The 12316-nt window shown below is 41.6% G+C and overlaps 1 protein-coding gene across 3 annotated transcripts in view; it reads left to right on the top strand.

The window, feature by feature from the left end:
* Positions 1 to 3767: 3767 nt before the first annotated feature.
* The window catches only part of znf512b (zinc finger protein 512B), a 72285-nt gene continuing 63736 nt past the window's right edge, over positions 3768 to 12316 (top strand). For 2 of the 3 annotated variants that reach the window (XM_057362910.1, XM_057362908.1), the window contains exons 1-2: positions 3768 to 4610; positions 10001 to 10126. In XM_057362910.1, coding sequence (XP_057218893.1) covers positions 10003 to 10126 — 124 coding nt within the window. In that variant the 5' untranslated portion in view covers positions 3768 to 4610; positions 10001 to 10002. The remainder of the gene's footprint in view (positions 4611 to 10000; positions 10127 to 12316) is intronic. The other variant, XM_057362909.1, reaches the window with a different exon arrangement.

Here is a 12316-nt window from a genome sequence, read left to right as displayed (position 1 = left end):
ACAAGGCTTAAGGCTAGCTAGTCCCAGACTAAAATGAAAGTTTGAGTTGTCTTAACTGTGCACTGACATGCCTTTAAATATGCCAGTGCCATTGCTCGTCTCAAGATGCACACCAGTAATGTTACCAAGGCATTTTTTTAAAGTGACTTAAATATCCTAATTCAACTGAGGCATAGTCCTGGCTTAAACTAAGCCTTGTCTGTGAAACTGGGCCATAATGTCCTACAAAATGCATGCACGTTTTCTTTTTCTCCAGCACACAGATGTTGTGTCACGTCCCTGCTGAGCAGAATCTCTCTACAGTCTGAGACAGACAGCCAGACAGACAGCTCTAGATGTTAAGACACATTTCTTATTAGCTTGACTCAATATTATGTGCATTTCATTCTTAAATTATGACAATTTGTAGCAGGCTTTAAAGGAATGTTGTTGGTACAACTCACCTGAAAGTCTTTATTAACACTAAAAGAAAATAGCCTAGTTTTAGCGTGTGCCTTGCTTTGTTAGAACAATCAAAAATCATGTTTAAGGCACTTTCAATAATGGAAGTCTATGGGACAAAACCTTAAACCTCATACTTGTTATCATGATACTGGTATAAATAATAAAACAACATTCTTATTCTAAAGTTATATCCATCCAAACAGTGAACTTAAGACCATTTTGTGGAAGTCAGTGTGGTCCAGTGTTGTTTTGGTTACTTACCAACATTCTACAAAATATCTTATTTTGTGTTCTCCAGAAGAACGTCACACAGGTTTGAAATGACATGATGGGTGAATAAATGATTAAATAAGTTTCATTTTTGCGTGAACAATCTGTGTGGTTATGACACTAGAACGTTCGTCCCCAAATCCCAAATTTCACAGCAGCTTCTCTTGTTCTCATCTCTACTACAAACACTCCTCAACCAAACGCTCTCCTGTTTCTCCTTGCGCAAATGAACACAAACGCTATTAACAGCATTTTTAACTCGTTCCCCTCGTCCCACCTGTTCTTTTGTTCCATCTTTAAGAAGGCTGGAGGGATTGATTTCAGCCCGTAGCGTGTCTACACCGGACGCGGCGCGGCGCGACACACAGCTTGTTCTAATACTGTGTTCACACCAAACGCGAGCAATCGCGTTCCACGCTCTTTATTACTCGCGGGAAAAGTTCGCTATTTTTGCGTGAGTGACGCGAAAACTCTTCGCGCGAATTCATAGCTCGAGTTGAACATTTTCAACTTGCGCGGAAGAACGCCTCAAACCTTATGCAAATAACCCAGTGTAGGCACTAGCCAATTGCGTTCATGCAAGACCGGAGAACAATTTAACTGGCTGTTGTCACTATGACGATCGCGTCGGCCACGCTTCAGACACGCCCTCCGTCAGGCGTTAACGTGTGATCGGAGCGTAAAAGAGGCAATTACCGCGCGACGTTGAGTGTTGCAGCTTCATAATAATCTGCGTGTTTAAAACACAGACGCACACACAAATTATAGCAGCCTGTGACCTTGCGTGACAGAGCTCGAGCTGAGGGGTTATGCCTCATTGGCTGCCACATGGCTTAACCAATCAAACGGTGACAGTACTGATGGCAGTTAGAGGCCTGTATCCAGAGGGTGCTTTACCTTTTTCCTACACGTAGATCTGTGACCGAAACGTTTTATATGGCATCCCTGAACTGCTCTGTTATTGTGATATTGTGATATATGACTGCGCTTTCCTCGTGGACTTTGTTCATGTCGTGCTCCACAAAACTCATGTTACCCACTCCATGTTGTTCTCGTTGTTATGTCTGACTGATCATCTCTGTATCAGACAACACACACACCAGGTCCAGTTTCTCTTGGTTATCATTTACGTCTGTTCTCTGTCCTGCTCTTCTCCTCTGGATCCAGTGGGTTGACAGTAAGCGATGAGAAATCTTAATGGTGTTCGACATCTATCACACCATTTTGCTTCATCAGCAACACACGTTTATTTCATAAATCAGAACCACTGGAGATTCTGACCACAATAGATTTATGGTCTGTTGATCTGTGTTCAACCATAATCATTAATTTTGGGCTGTATTGATAAGAAAGGGTAATAAGGAGATGGAGAGAAAAAGAGAAAGTAGAGGTAGCCTACTATGTAATTTGTATTATTTTTTAACTATCTTATGAATTCATCATTAAATGTAACATCTACTATAGTAGTAGTACTACTATTATTATAAAACAATTTAATTGTATTATATTATTATAAATAATGTCATTATTTTTAAAGTCTAAATAACTAATTTGGGTTTAAACAACTGAATTAATTATGATTAATAATGAGTTTACTAGTAGATGAATTACGAGTTCTCTCTGCAAACTTGGGTTCAACTTGTAAAGGAACCTGCTTAAAATGATCAAAGAAAACGAAATGCTCTTCAAGTCTCAATAGCAAAACCAAACTTCATTCCATGTCTTATTCTTGGATTTCATCAGTGAGAAGTTCATCTGAGCTGAGGCATTTTTTCACACCGCTTCACTTGCTGCGTGTCATTGCATGGTGTGAAATGGTGCAGCTGGACTGCTAACATTTCCCACAGGTCAGGGTTTGTGTCCAAACGAGATGAACTGCCCATTATGTCAGAGTGCTTCGTAACCCATTTCACAGTAGGCTGGACCTCACCAGTCAATGACAGTGAGGTTGTGCACTGTTTGGCCTCTATTCCATATTTTTTTCTATACAATTACTTCTAAACTGGACTGCTGCATCTCTGCTGTAGTGGATTGTGTTAGTGTCTGACTCTGACACATAGCCTATTAACACTGTACAATATCTCAAAGCCTACAGGGTTTAGATTGATGTTACTTTTGCATTATTAAAGATCTGTGAGTGATGGTTTGAGAGACAGCGCTGCGCAGCACACGGACATTTTAAGTGGTCATCACCTGTTATCATCTGTCATAAAGCCATCCCGCTGTCTAATAATACTGAACTTTACTGGTCTCTAGTGGATGTTTTTATGAGAATGAAACTTATATGAGACAGATAGAACAGGCAAGAGGAACAGCAACAACAAACAGGTCTTTCTGTAAATAAAGTGATGTGTGAATTAAAAGCAGGAAGAAAAGTATCTTACAAAAGGATAAAAAGCAGTTGACGTATTTGGGGCAATGTATGCATTTCAGGACTGAAAGTTGTCTAATTTTGCCATTTACAGACATGAAATGAGCATTTCTTAGAGACAGATTTTAAGTCGCAGTGAAAGCCTCTGAAAAGCAGTCATTTGCCGCCCCCTACTGGTCGACACTGTAATAATGGTTAGTTACATTACGTCATAGTTTGAAGCGAAAAGAATTTATAGGTCAAATATTCTACAGTCACTTTTAATAACTTCATGACGTTTTGACATCCGTTTTGAACTTTTCCCAAACAGTATTACTCAATGGTAGGGTTGAAAATAGCCCATTTAGCATCTTACTTGGGAAAATTAACATTATAGGAATATAAACAATGATACTAAACATATTTGCACTGCAAATAAAGTTAAACTCTCCTGTTAATGCTTTATATTTCAAATGTTACTAGCCTTTTTTCCTCATCAATGTCTTGGCAAACTTGTTTGGTCAGCAAAGGTTCCAGATAATTACTAAATTTATAGACAGCAACAATATCCACTAAATTGCTTTATAACTGTAGGCAGTCCATAAAACTAAAAAATATTATTAAAAATGAAACAAAATATGTTTTCCAAACTCACGAGAATCACACGACGTCATAATGTTGCACAGAATGACCCTTTTCGTCATAATCGAGCGGCGTGACGTCGAGCCGCATCAAACGCTTCCCTTCAGGATGGAGCTTTATTACGCACGAATACCTAAACGACTGGCCTGATATCAAATTGAACGATCATAAATAATAACGCGAGAGTTTGCAACTTGCCTGCCGACTGTGGTCACAACTGTCAGCGGCGGATACGCGCGTGACCCAGCGCCCATACTGTTACTGTACACGGCCGCGGAGATAATATTCGTATGAAAATAATACATGGCATAATCCCGAGGTAAGGACGGGAATCGAGGGGCTGCGCAGAGCTGCGCGTTCCCCCCCGCGTTCACTTCTCTCGCCCTCGTGGATGTGGAAGATTACTGCACTAAACAGATCCCCGTGCCTCCTTTAGCAACAGCGCGAGGATTTTTTTACTCCTCCTTCGTATTAAAGTCGCCATTTTGCTTGACTGCCTATGAAAGCTTCTTGTATTTTCATATTTTTTGGCGGCGTTGCTGTGTATTTGCGCGTGTGCTTTTGAGTTGGATTTCAACGCGAGGTTACAGAGAGAGCTCGTGGATTTCATATTAATGAAGAGGGGCACCGTGTGGAGTCTGCAAACAAGGTGAAAGTGTTCAGCTTTCTCTTCCTCGGCTTTTTTTCCTCCTCGCCTCCTCTTCCTCCTTCTTCGTCATCATCTTCCTCCGCGGATACGCGTGACGCCCGTCTGTCCGCGGCGGACGCGACCGACCCCCTGCGCGTCAGGTGCGTTTGCCATGTAAAGTGAAGCGGCGCGACGCGAGAGTAAAGGCTACAGCCTGACCCCACGTGGGTGACCCCTCTCACCCGCTCACAGTGTTGGGTGGATCGGGCTTTCCAGGTAGGTGTGGCCTTTGAGGAGTTCGATTATCTGTCAATCGTGTCAGTGAGGGCACCGAGTTTGCCTTTACAAAGCATTGTGGTTTAACGCGTAAAAGGTGCGGTGAAGCCTATTTGTAAATGCAACATTGGACGTGGTGTGTATGTATCAGACATAACACACACACACTATTTAAGCACTCTTCGGAAGACTTATGTGGGTCATTGAGTGCATCTTCATCATGTCCGCCATCACATTACGCTTGTGGGATGTGTTGGAAAACTCACTTTTCTGGAAATCATAATTGAGTGAATGTGGTACATTTGGTTTGGGTGGATGTTGCCTCGATGTTGCCTAGTTCACCAAGAGACTTCTAAAATGAAAACGGTCATTTATTAAGAAATATATACTCTACCCATAGTTTTTTAATGTCTATCATAATTTAGTCATTTAGCAGACGCTTTTTTTGGTTGATAATGTCACTTCAACCAACACCTAGAGCTTCAAAGTGACATCATCCTCCAGGAAATGACATAATCATCAATGTAACAGGTATTGGAAATGGATAGAAGTACTGCACTATATCAATGACCCATGTCTGTTTCCCTCTAAAGTGTGTTTTGATGTGTCCATGATAAATTCCCCAAATACCAGAGCACTTAGTCCTACCAGCTGCTTTTCCTATTACCTTATTGCTCTTTTCCTTTTTGGAACAGACTTCTGGCTCATAAATGAGCTTTAGTCTCCGGGCCATAAATAATTTGGTCTAATGATATTCAGCACTTGAAGATCTATCTTTCTTCTGGATGTGGGTTAGGTGATGGCAGGGCCGGTGTCTGCGATGGCTTTGCTTGACTGTGCCACAGGGAGAGGAAACTATTCAGTGATAATATGGTTTTTGTGGTTAATAATGCTGTGATAATACTGTTACCCCGTTCTACATGTGGCACTTCACACACAGACACACGCAGGTTAGACTTCCATAGTTTTCATACTGGGCCGATGATATTTTAATCCACTAGCTCCTAAATCTAACTCTTGACACAAACCTTTCGACTTTATTTGGCTGATTTATGAGCCTGTTTTTTCTTTGCAAGTAAGGACCACTTTAAATGTCTTCACAAGTTTTTTTTTTTATTTAACATGTTTTACTAGATGTCTTCAAAACATTTTCCTGATATTTATCAGTTGTTTTGCTCCATATTTGTCCTGAAAAAATATGGTAAATTCACCAAAGTCTGGAAGCCCAGATGAAGTTGTAATGTAATGTGAGGGGGTAAAACCCACTTTCTCCTCCCTATAGTTCTCAAGAACTCTCACATGTAGGAACATTTTCACTCACCACACGTGGTGATGTGACAATAAAAGTGAGTCGAGTTGAACATTTTTACTTTTTGTTATAAAAAAGTTTGATCTGGCTTTACTGTCTAAAGTAAACCTTCTCAATGAACATTCATCAGAAACGTGTTGCCGGCACACATGATAAATCATACAGCCATATGCCCGGTCACTGTTCTGCAAATAATACAACACAAGATTAATGGCGATTTAAATAGACACAAATTAGTGACCCATTAGGCCAAGCTTAATGAAGGACTGAAATGACATTTATTGAAGTTAATAAGAAAGTATGATCACAGGCTAATCTGTTCTGTTTATTTTAATAACTCATTGTCAGGCTTCATTCATTACTGCCCGTATAACTCTGTATAGAAAAAAATTGTTCCGTTTCTGAAACAGACTGTTTTTAATTATGTGATTTAATGATCTGTTTTTAATTATGTAAATTTACTTTTTTAATATAGTAAAATGTGACATTTTTTTAATTGAAGTACCAAATGCTTTCGTACATAAAATTAATAGTAAAATAAGGGCAACATTTTATTATGTTCTATATCAAGAACTTAATATAATTACATAGTTTTAATGTTATGATAATAACAGTATTATTATTATGTTCTTATAATATTATTAACATTAGTTAATTGGATATCATGATCTAACGGTGAACAATAATTTGTCATATTTTTGTTCATTTTTGTTAACATTGGATTTGGAGATGTATTCTTTTTTAATGTTGGTTCAGTAACTAATGTTATATTAATGTTAAATACTATATACTATAGTATACCTTTTTATTAAACTGTGTAAGCATATTCGGATATTAACATTAACAAAGAATATATCTAGCTGAACCTAAATGCTGTCATTGTTAGTTCATTTTAAAGGGATAGTTCACCCAAAAATGTTAATTCTGTCATCATTTACTCACCCTCAAGTTGTTCCAAACCTGTTTAAATTTCCTTGTTCTGTTGAACACAGAGAAAGATATTTGGAAGAATGTTAGCAACTGACATTTCAGGGGCATCATTGTCTACCATAGTAGCAAGAATTATTGTATTATTTCTTGTGTTAAACACAAAGGAAGATATTTTGAGAAATATCTAATAAAGGAAAGCAAAAAGTTCTGGGGCACCTCTGACTACCATTTTATTTTTTCCTACTATGGTAGTCAATGGTGCCCCAGAAATCTTAGTGGCTAACATTCTTCCAAATATCTTTCTCTGTGTTCTGCCAAACACAAAAAATATACATGTTTGGAACAACTAGAGAGTGAGTAATCCATGACAGAATTTTCATTTTTGGGTGAACTATCCCAATTGTGTTAATGTATTCAACCTTGTTGTAAAGTGTTCCCTTTCAGTCGGTCTCTCGACGTTGTGTTGAGAGACAGACTGGGGTTTGATCCTGAGAACCTATCATCTCCGAGAGGAATTTGAAAACATCAATGAACTTGACGAATGGCACGCGCACGTCAGTCTCCGCCCCGTGCATACGGGTATAAAAGGAGATGGCGGCGCCCATTCATTCATCTTTTTGTTCTTCGGAACCTGCGTGACTGGATGTCAGCCAACTATTCTCTTCGAGAAAACTAGTACACTGCTGGACTTAAGACGCGTGCAGCGGAACTCCCCCTGTGTTCGAGCAGACTTCCCCTGGGCGAAACGGCAGCCACAGAGCATCTAAAAGAGCACATTTCTCACAGTTGCGGGCATGTCTCGCAGCTGTGTTCTTGGGTGTGACAGACTCATCCCCAAGTCCTACGGCGGTGTTGCGGTCACGGCTGGCTACGTTCTTTTTGAACGCTGCCGCAACCCCGTCTGCTTCCCGAGCGAGTTCGCTGCTTCGGTACCAGTACAAAGTCCCGCCCTTCGGTCTGGCCCTCCCTCCCCGGGTCTTTACCAAACTCGTGGAGGCTGCCCTAGCTCCCCTCAGGGGACAGGGCGCACGGATACTCAACTATCTCGACGACTGGCTTATCTTGGCTCACTCAGTCAGCCGCGAAAAGAGCAAGCTCTCCCCAGCGCAGAGCACCTCTTATCTCGGTATGGAACTCGACTCTGTCCCACTGGCAGCGCGTCTCACCAACGATCGCGCACAGTTGGTACTGAGCAGTCTGAAACGTTCAGACAGACACCAGCGGTCCCCCTGAAACTTTTCAGAGGCTCCTGGGGCATATGGCGTCCTCGGCAGGGGTATCCCGCTCGGGTTGATGCACGTATTATTATCACGCCTCAGTGCCTTCGCACCCTCACCCCTTGATCAGACTTGACCTTCCTCCGAGCAGGGGTTCTGCTCGGGCAGGTCTTGAGGCGCGTTGGCATCACAACAGTGGCCTCCCTGCATGGGTGAGGTCCCGTGTACAATGGGCACGCAGTGTCGGGGCGCTGAATGGGCCCCCCTCTGCGGTGGCACATCAACTGCCTAGAGTTGCTGGCTGTACTGGACGGAGGTTTCAACCTCTCGTCCAGGATAAACACGTGCTGGTCTGGTCGGACAGCACGACTGCCGTGGCGTACATCAATCATCAAGTAGTATACGCTCACGGCAGAGGTTACAACTCGCCCGTCGCCTCCTCCTTTGGAGTCAGCAGGTGATGAAGTCCCCTGTGCAAGGTCAGGGAAGAGGGACATCAAGTGCTGTTAGTTGCGCCTTACTGGCCCAACCAGACTTGGTTCTTAGACCTGGTGGCTCCTATGACAATCCCCCCTGGCCGATTCCCCTGATGGAGGACCTTCTGTCGCAGGGGAAGGGCACGGTGTAGCACCCCAGGCCAGACTTCTGGAACCTCCATGTCTGGCCCCTGGATGGGACGAGGAGAGTCTGAGCGGCTTGCCGCCGGCAGTCGTTGAGACCGTCCTGCTGGCTAGAGCCCCCGCCACTAGGCGTTTATACACCTTTAAGTGGCACCTCTTCTCGTCCCGGTGTTCTTCCCGAGGTGAAGACCCACGGAGATGCCCGATCGCGTTAGTGTTGTCCTTCCTGAGAAAGACTCTAGAGCAGCCTCTCCCCGTCCACTCTGAAAGTGTATGTAGCCGTTATTTCCGCTCATCACAATCTCTTAATGTGGTCCTACAGGGCCTTTGTATGGCCCCTTTCGAGCCCCTGAGAGATGCCAGTCAGCCCCTGAGAGATGCCAGTCTTCCTCATTTAACGATGAAGATGGTGCTCTTAGTGGCGCTTGCCTCCATCAAGAGGGTAGGGGACCTCCAGGCGTTCTCCGTGTCCCACGAGTGCCTAGAGTTGGGCAGGGCGATTATCACGTTATCCTGAGACCCCGGCTAGGCTACGTGCCCAAGGTTCCCGCCACTCCCTTTCGGGACCAGGTGGTGAGCCTGCAGGCACTCCCCCCTGGGGAGGAAGACCCAACCTCTACCGTGTTGTGTCCAGTACTTCTCTCAGGTTCCTCAGCTCAAAAAGATGAACGAATGGGTGCCACCATCTCCTTTTATACTCGTATGCACGGGGCGGAGACTGGCGTGCGTGTGCCATTCGCCAAGTTCATTGGCCTTTTTAAATTCCTCTCAGAGATGATAGGTTCTCAAGATCAAACCCCAGTCTGTCTCTCAACACAAGATCTCGTTCCCTCCATCAGGGAACAAAGGCTACAGTCGTAACCGAGACGTTACCATCATAATTAATTGTAAAAAAAATAATAGCATCAAAAACTTCTACACAAGATACATACATACACAGGCCTGTAGATAGATATAAATAGATGGATTAGATGCTCGATGGATAAATGGATTAATGGATGGAGATCTGAGAATTCACTTTGTGCTGTTCTTAAAAAATCTTTTTTTATTTTTTTATTTTGTGCTTTCATTGATAAAGTTTCTAGAATCCTAGAATAGCAGACAGTATTTGTTATTTTCCCCCATACAATCAGGCCAAATCTTATGACAAATATGTGTTCTAGATGATCGTGTGTGTGATTTATTCACTGTGTGTATACTGTCACAGCAGGTCTCAATAATCATACTTGAAAACACAGAGAAAGCATCATGTGATTATTCTGTTTGCATGCTGTTAGGATTTCGATTAACCTGATCTGTTTGTGCTCGAAACAGGCATGGACGCCTCCAGTGGTGCCCGGGTGGTGAAACCGTCTTCGGGCATGTCTAAGGGGCGCACTGCCAAACAAACCCACCCCCCTGAGATGGCCCGGATGGGAAGCACGGAAAACGACAATCACGGTGGGAAAACATGATGCTTGTGTCTATAAGTGCCATACAGATCTAAAACGAACACACAAAGTATTCACAAATCATTCGTTGATACAAGGGACATTCACCAATCAATGTTTATGTACATATTCAAAAAACCATGGAGGAGATTTATACACTTGAACAGCTGCCTTCTTACTGCCACACGTGATATTCATGGCATTGGCGCGTCTTGCTTCAACCTGTTAGGAATCTCAGAGGTTTTGACAAGCGATTTCACGGTTGTGCGCATAAGAAAGGAAACGACGGCTGCTTCTTTATTATGGTGAAAAGGGTTTTGACAGATGAAGTCCTTCACTTGGAAATAAGGTTGTTTTTAATGACAGTGAAACACACACCGTCACCCTGCTTGCTTTCATTTACAACAACATTAGTACAAATGTTCTGTGTCGGTGTAGAATTAAATATCACTTACAGTTTAACTTCCTCTACGATTGCAAGCGTCTTTACGAATTGTTTAAAAGTGAAATAGATGTGGTGCACAGCAAAATCGCCAGTGTTAAAAAAGTATATAGTATATATACAGTATACTCACAGTATATAGTGTGGATTATAAACACTGTGAGTGTTAATTTGACCTTTGACGATTTTACTTTGTGTATATACTGTATTCGTCACGTCAGCATTTTGAAAAATGAATTGTTAAAAAATATTAAAACTTTTTTTAATAAAAAATAAACTTTGTTGATCCTAATTTTATCCAATATTTATTACATCCTAGACTAAAATGTGATCATGACCTTGTTCAAGTGAAGTGTGATAATTACATCTTTTACCAACTGGAGATAAAAGCGAATAATTATCTTTGAACTCAATAACTAGAGATGCGCAATACTGAATTTCTCCACCGATAGACGATTGTTATCTGCCAATGCCGATTCTGAAAGTTAAATAATATTTCTTAACTTTGTGAATTCGTTGCACAAATTTATTGCATTTTCCTGTCCTCTTTTGATTGACAGAACAAATCGGCCCTGATCAGTCATATGTTTTAAACTATACTAGTCCGTAGTGTGAAAAATGGCTTTTGTCGACCGAAAACGATTATTGGCCGAAATATCGGTCCTTCTCTTTTCAAAACTGTTTTCAGTATTTGTATCTCAAATACTTCTGTGTTTGAAAGTCTTATAATAAAGATGCTGTAAAACCATCATGTTCAATTTCAGACCTTCAGATAGGCCTACGTATATAGTGTTAAGTATGTAGTGTTGCGTGTTAAATCTGAGTGTTAAACTTCAGTAGAGAGCAAGATTATCAACCTGAAGACTACCACTCTAAGACTTGATCAGGAAAATATCATAATGGAGTATGTACTGTATATCTATTGCTGTCGAAGAGCTCTTGTGAGAAATCTGGCCCATTCTCTCCACTAGCACCATTCGTTTCTGTTTTACTGCAGTGAAGTGCTTTCAAAGCAAGTTATTCATCGTTTTTGTTTCAGCGTTAGGCCGGCGTTGGCACTATTATTCACAAATTGAGGTTCTCTTTTAACCATGATTTGAAAAGTTACAATGATAATGGATTTCTTTTTTTTGCTAAATGAAATAAAATTATTTCATTTGTTTAGTGTTTATTAAAATGCGCCCTCTGCAGCACACAGTGTTTGTTAGCAAGACTGGAACTTTTTGTTGCGACCACATTACAAAAATCCCATAATTCTTTGCTGACAGAGAAGTGAAAGTAACTCTTTCTAGCAGACGCCTGGTGGAAAAAACAAACTTGGTGGCGGGTCACAAATGAGAAAAGAGAATGATATTTGTGCCGGGGCCATGCTGTTTGAATTTAACTGTGGATCATGAAGAGCGTTTTATTGCTTTCACAGCGTTAGGCCAGACTGTCTCCTCCAGGAGAATATTTATCGCTGAGCTTGCATCCTCTCCTCTACACACACCGCATGTTCAAACACAGGCTTCTAATGCATTCATTTAATGCCTGCTGGAAATGATGTCAGGTTTGGTGGAACAACAGTATTTTCACTAAATGCAATGCAGAGACCCTGAGAATTGATTTAGCAAGGTTTCATTGATTCGCTGATAATCATTATTACACTTACCGTAGAAGTTATCGATGGCCGTACATAGTCAACAAGCACATTAGTAGCGTGTTTTGTCTCCTAATTGACATTACCTACTCATCTGAATGGCGTTTAATGACAAAAAT

The sequence above is a fragment of the Triplophysa rosa genome, linkage group LG21 (assembly GCF_024868665.1).
Source record: "Triplophysa rosa linkage group LG21, Trosa_1v2, whole genome shotgun sequence".
Lineage (NCBI taxonomy): Eukaryota > Metazoa > Chordata > Actinopteri > Cypriniformes > Nemacheilidae > Triplophysa > Triplophysa rosa.
The sequence above is the reverse complement of the archived record's forward strand: the minus strand, read 5'-3'. Positions and strand labels throughout refer to the sequence as shown.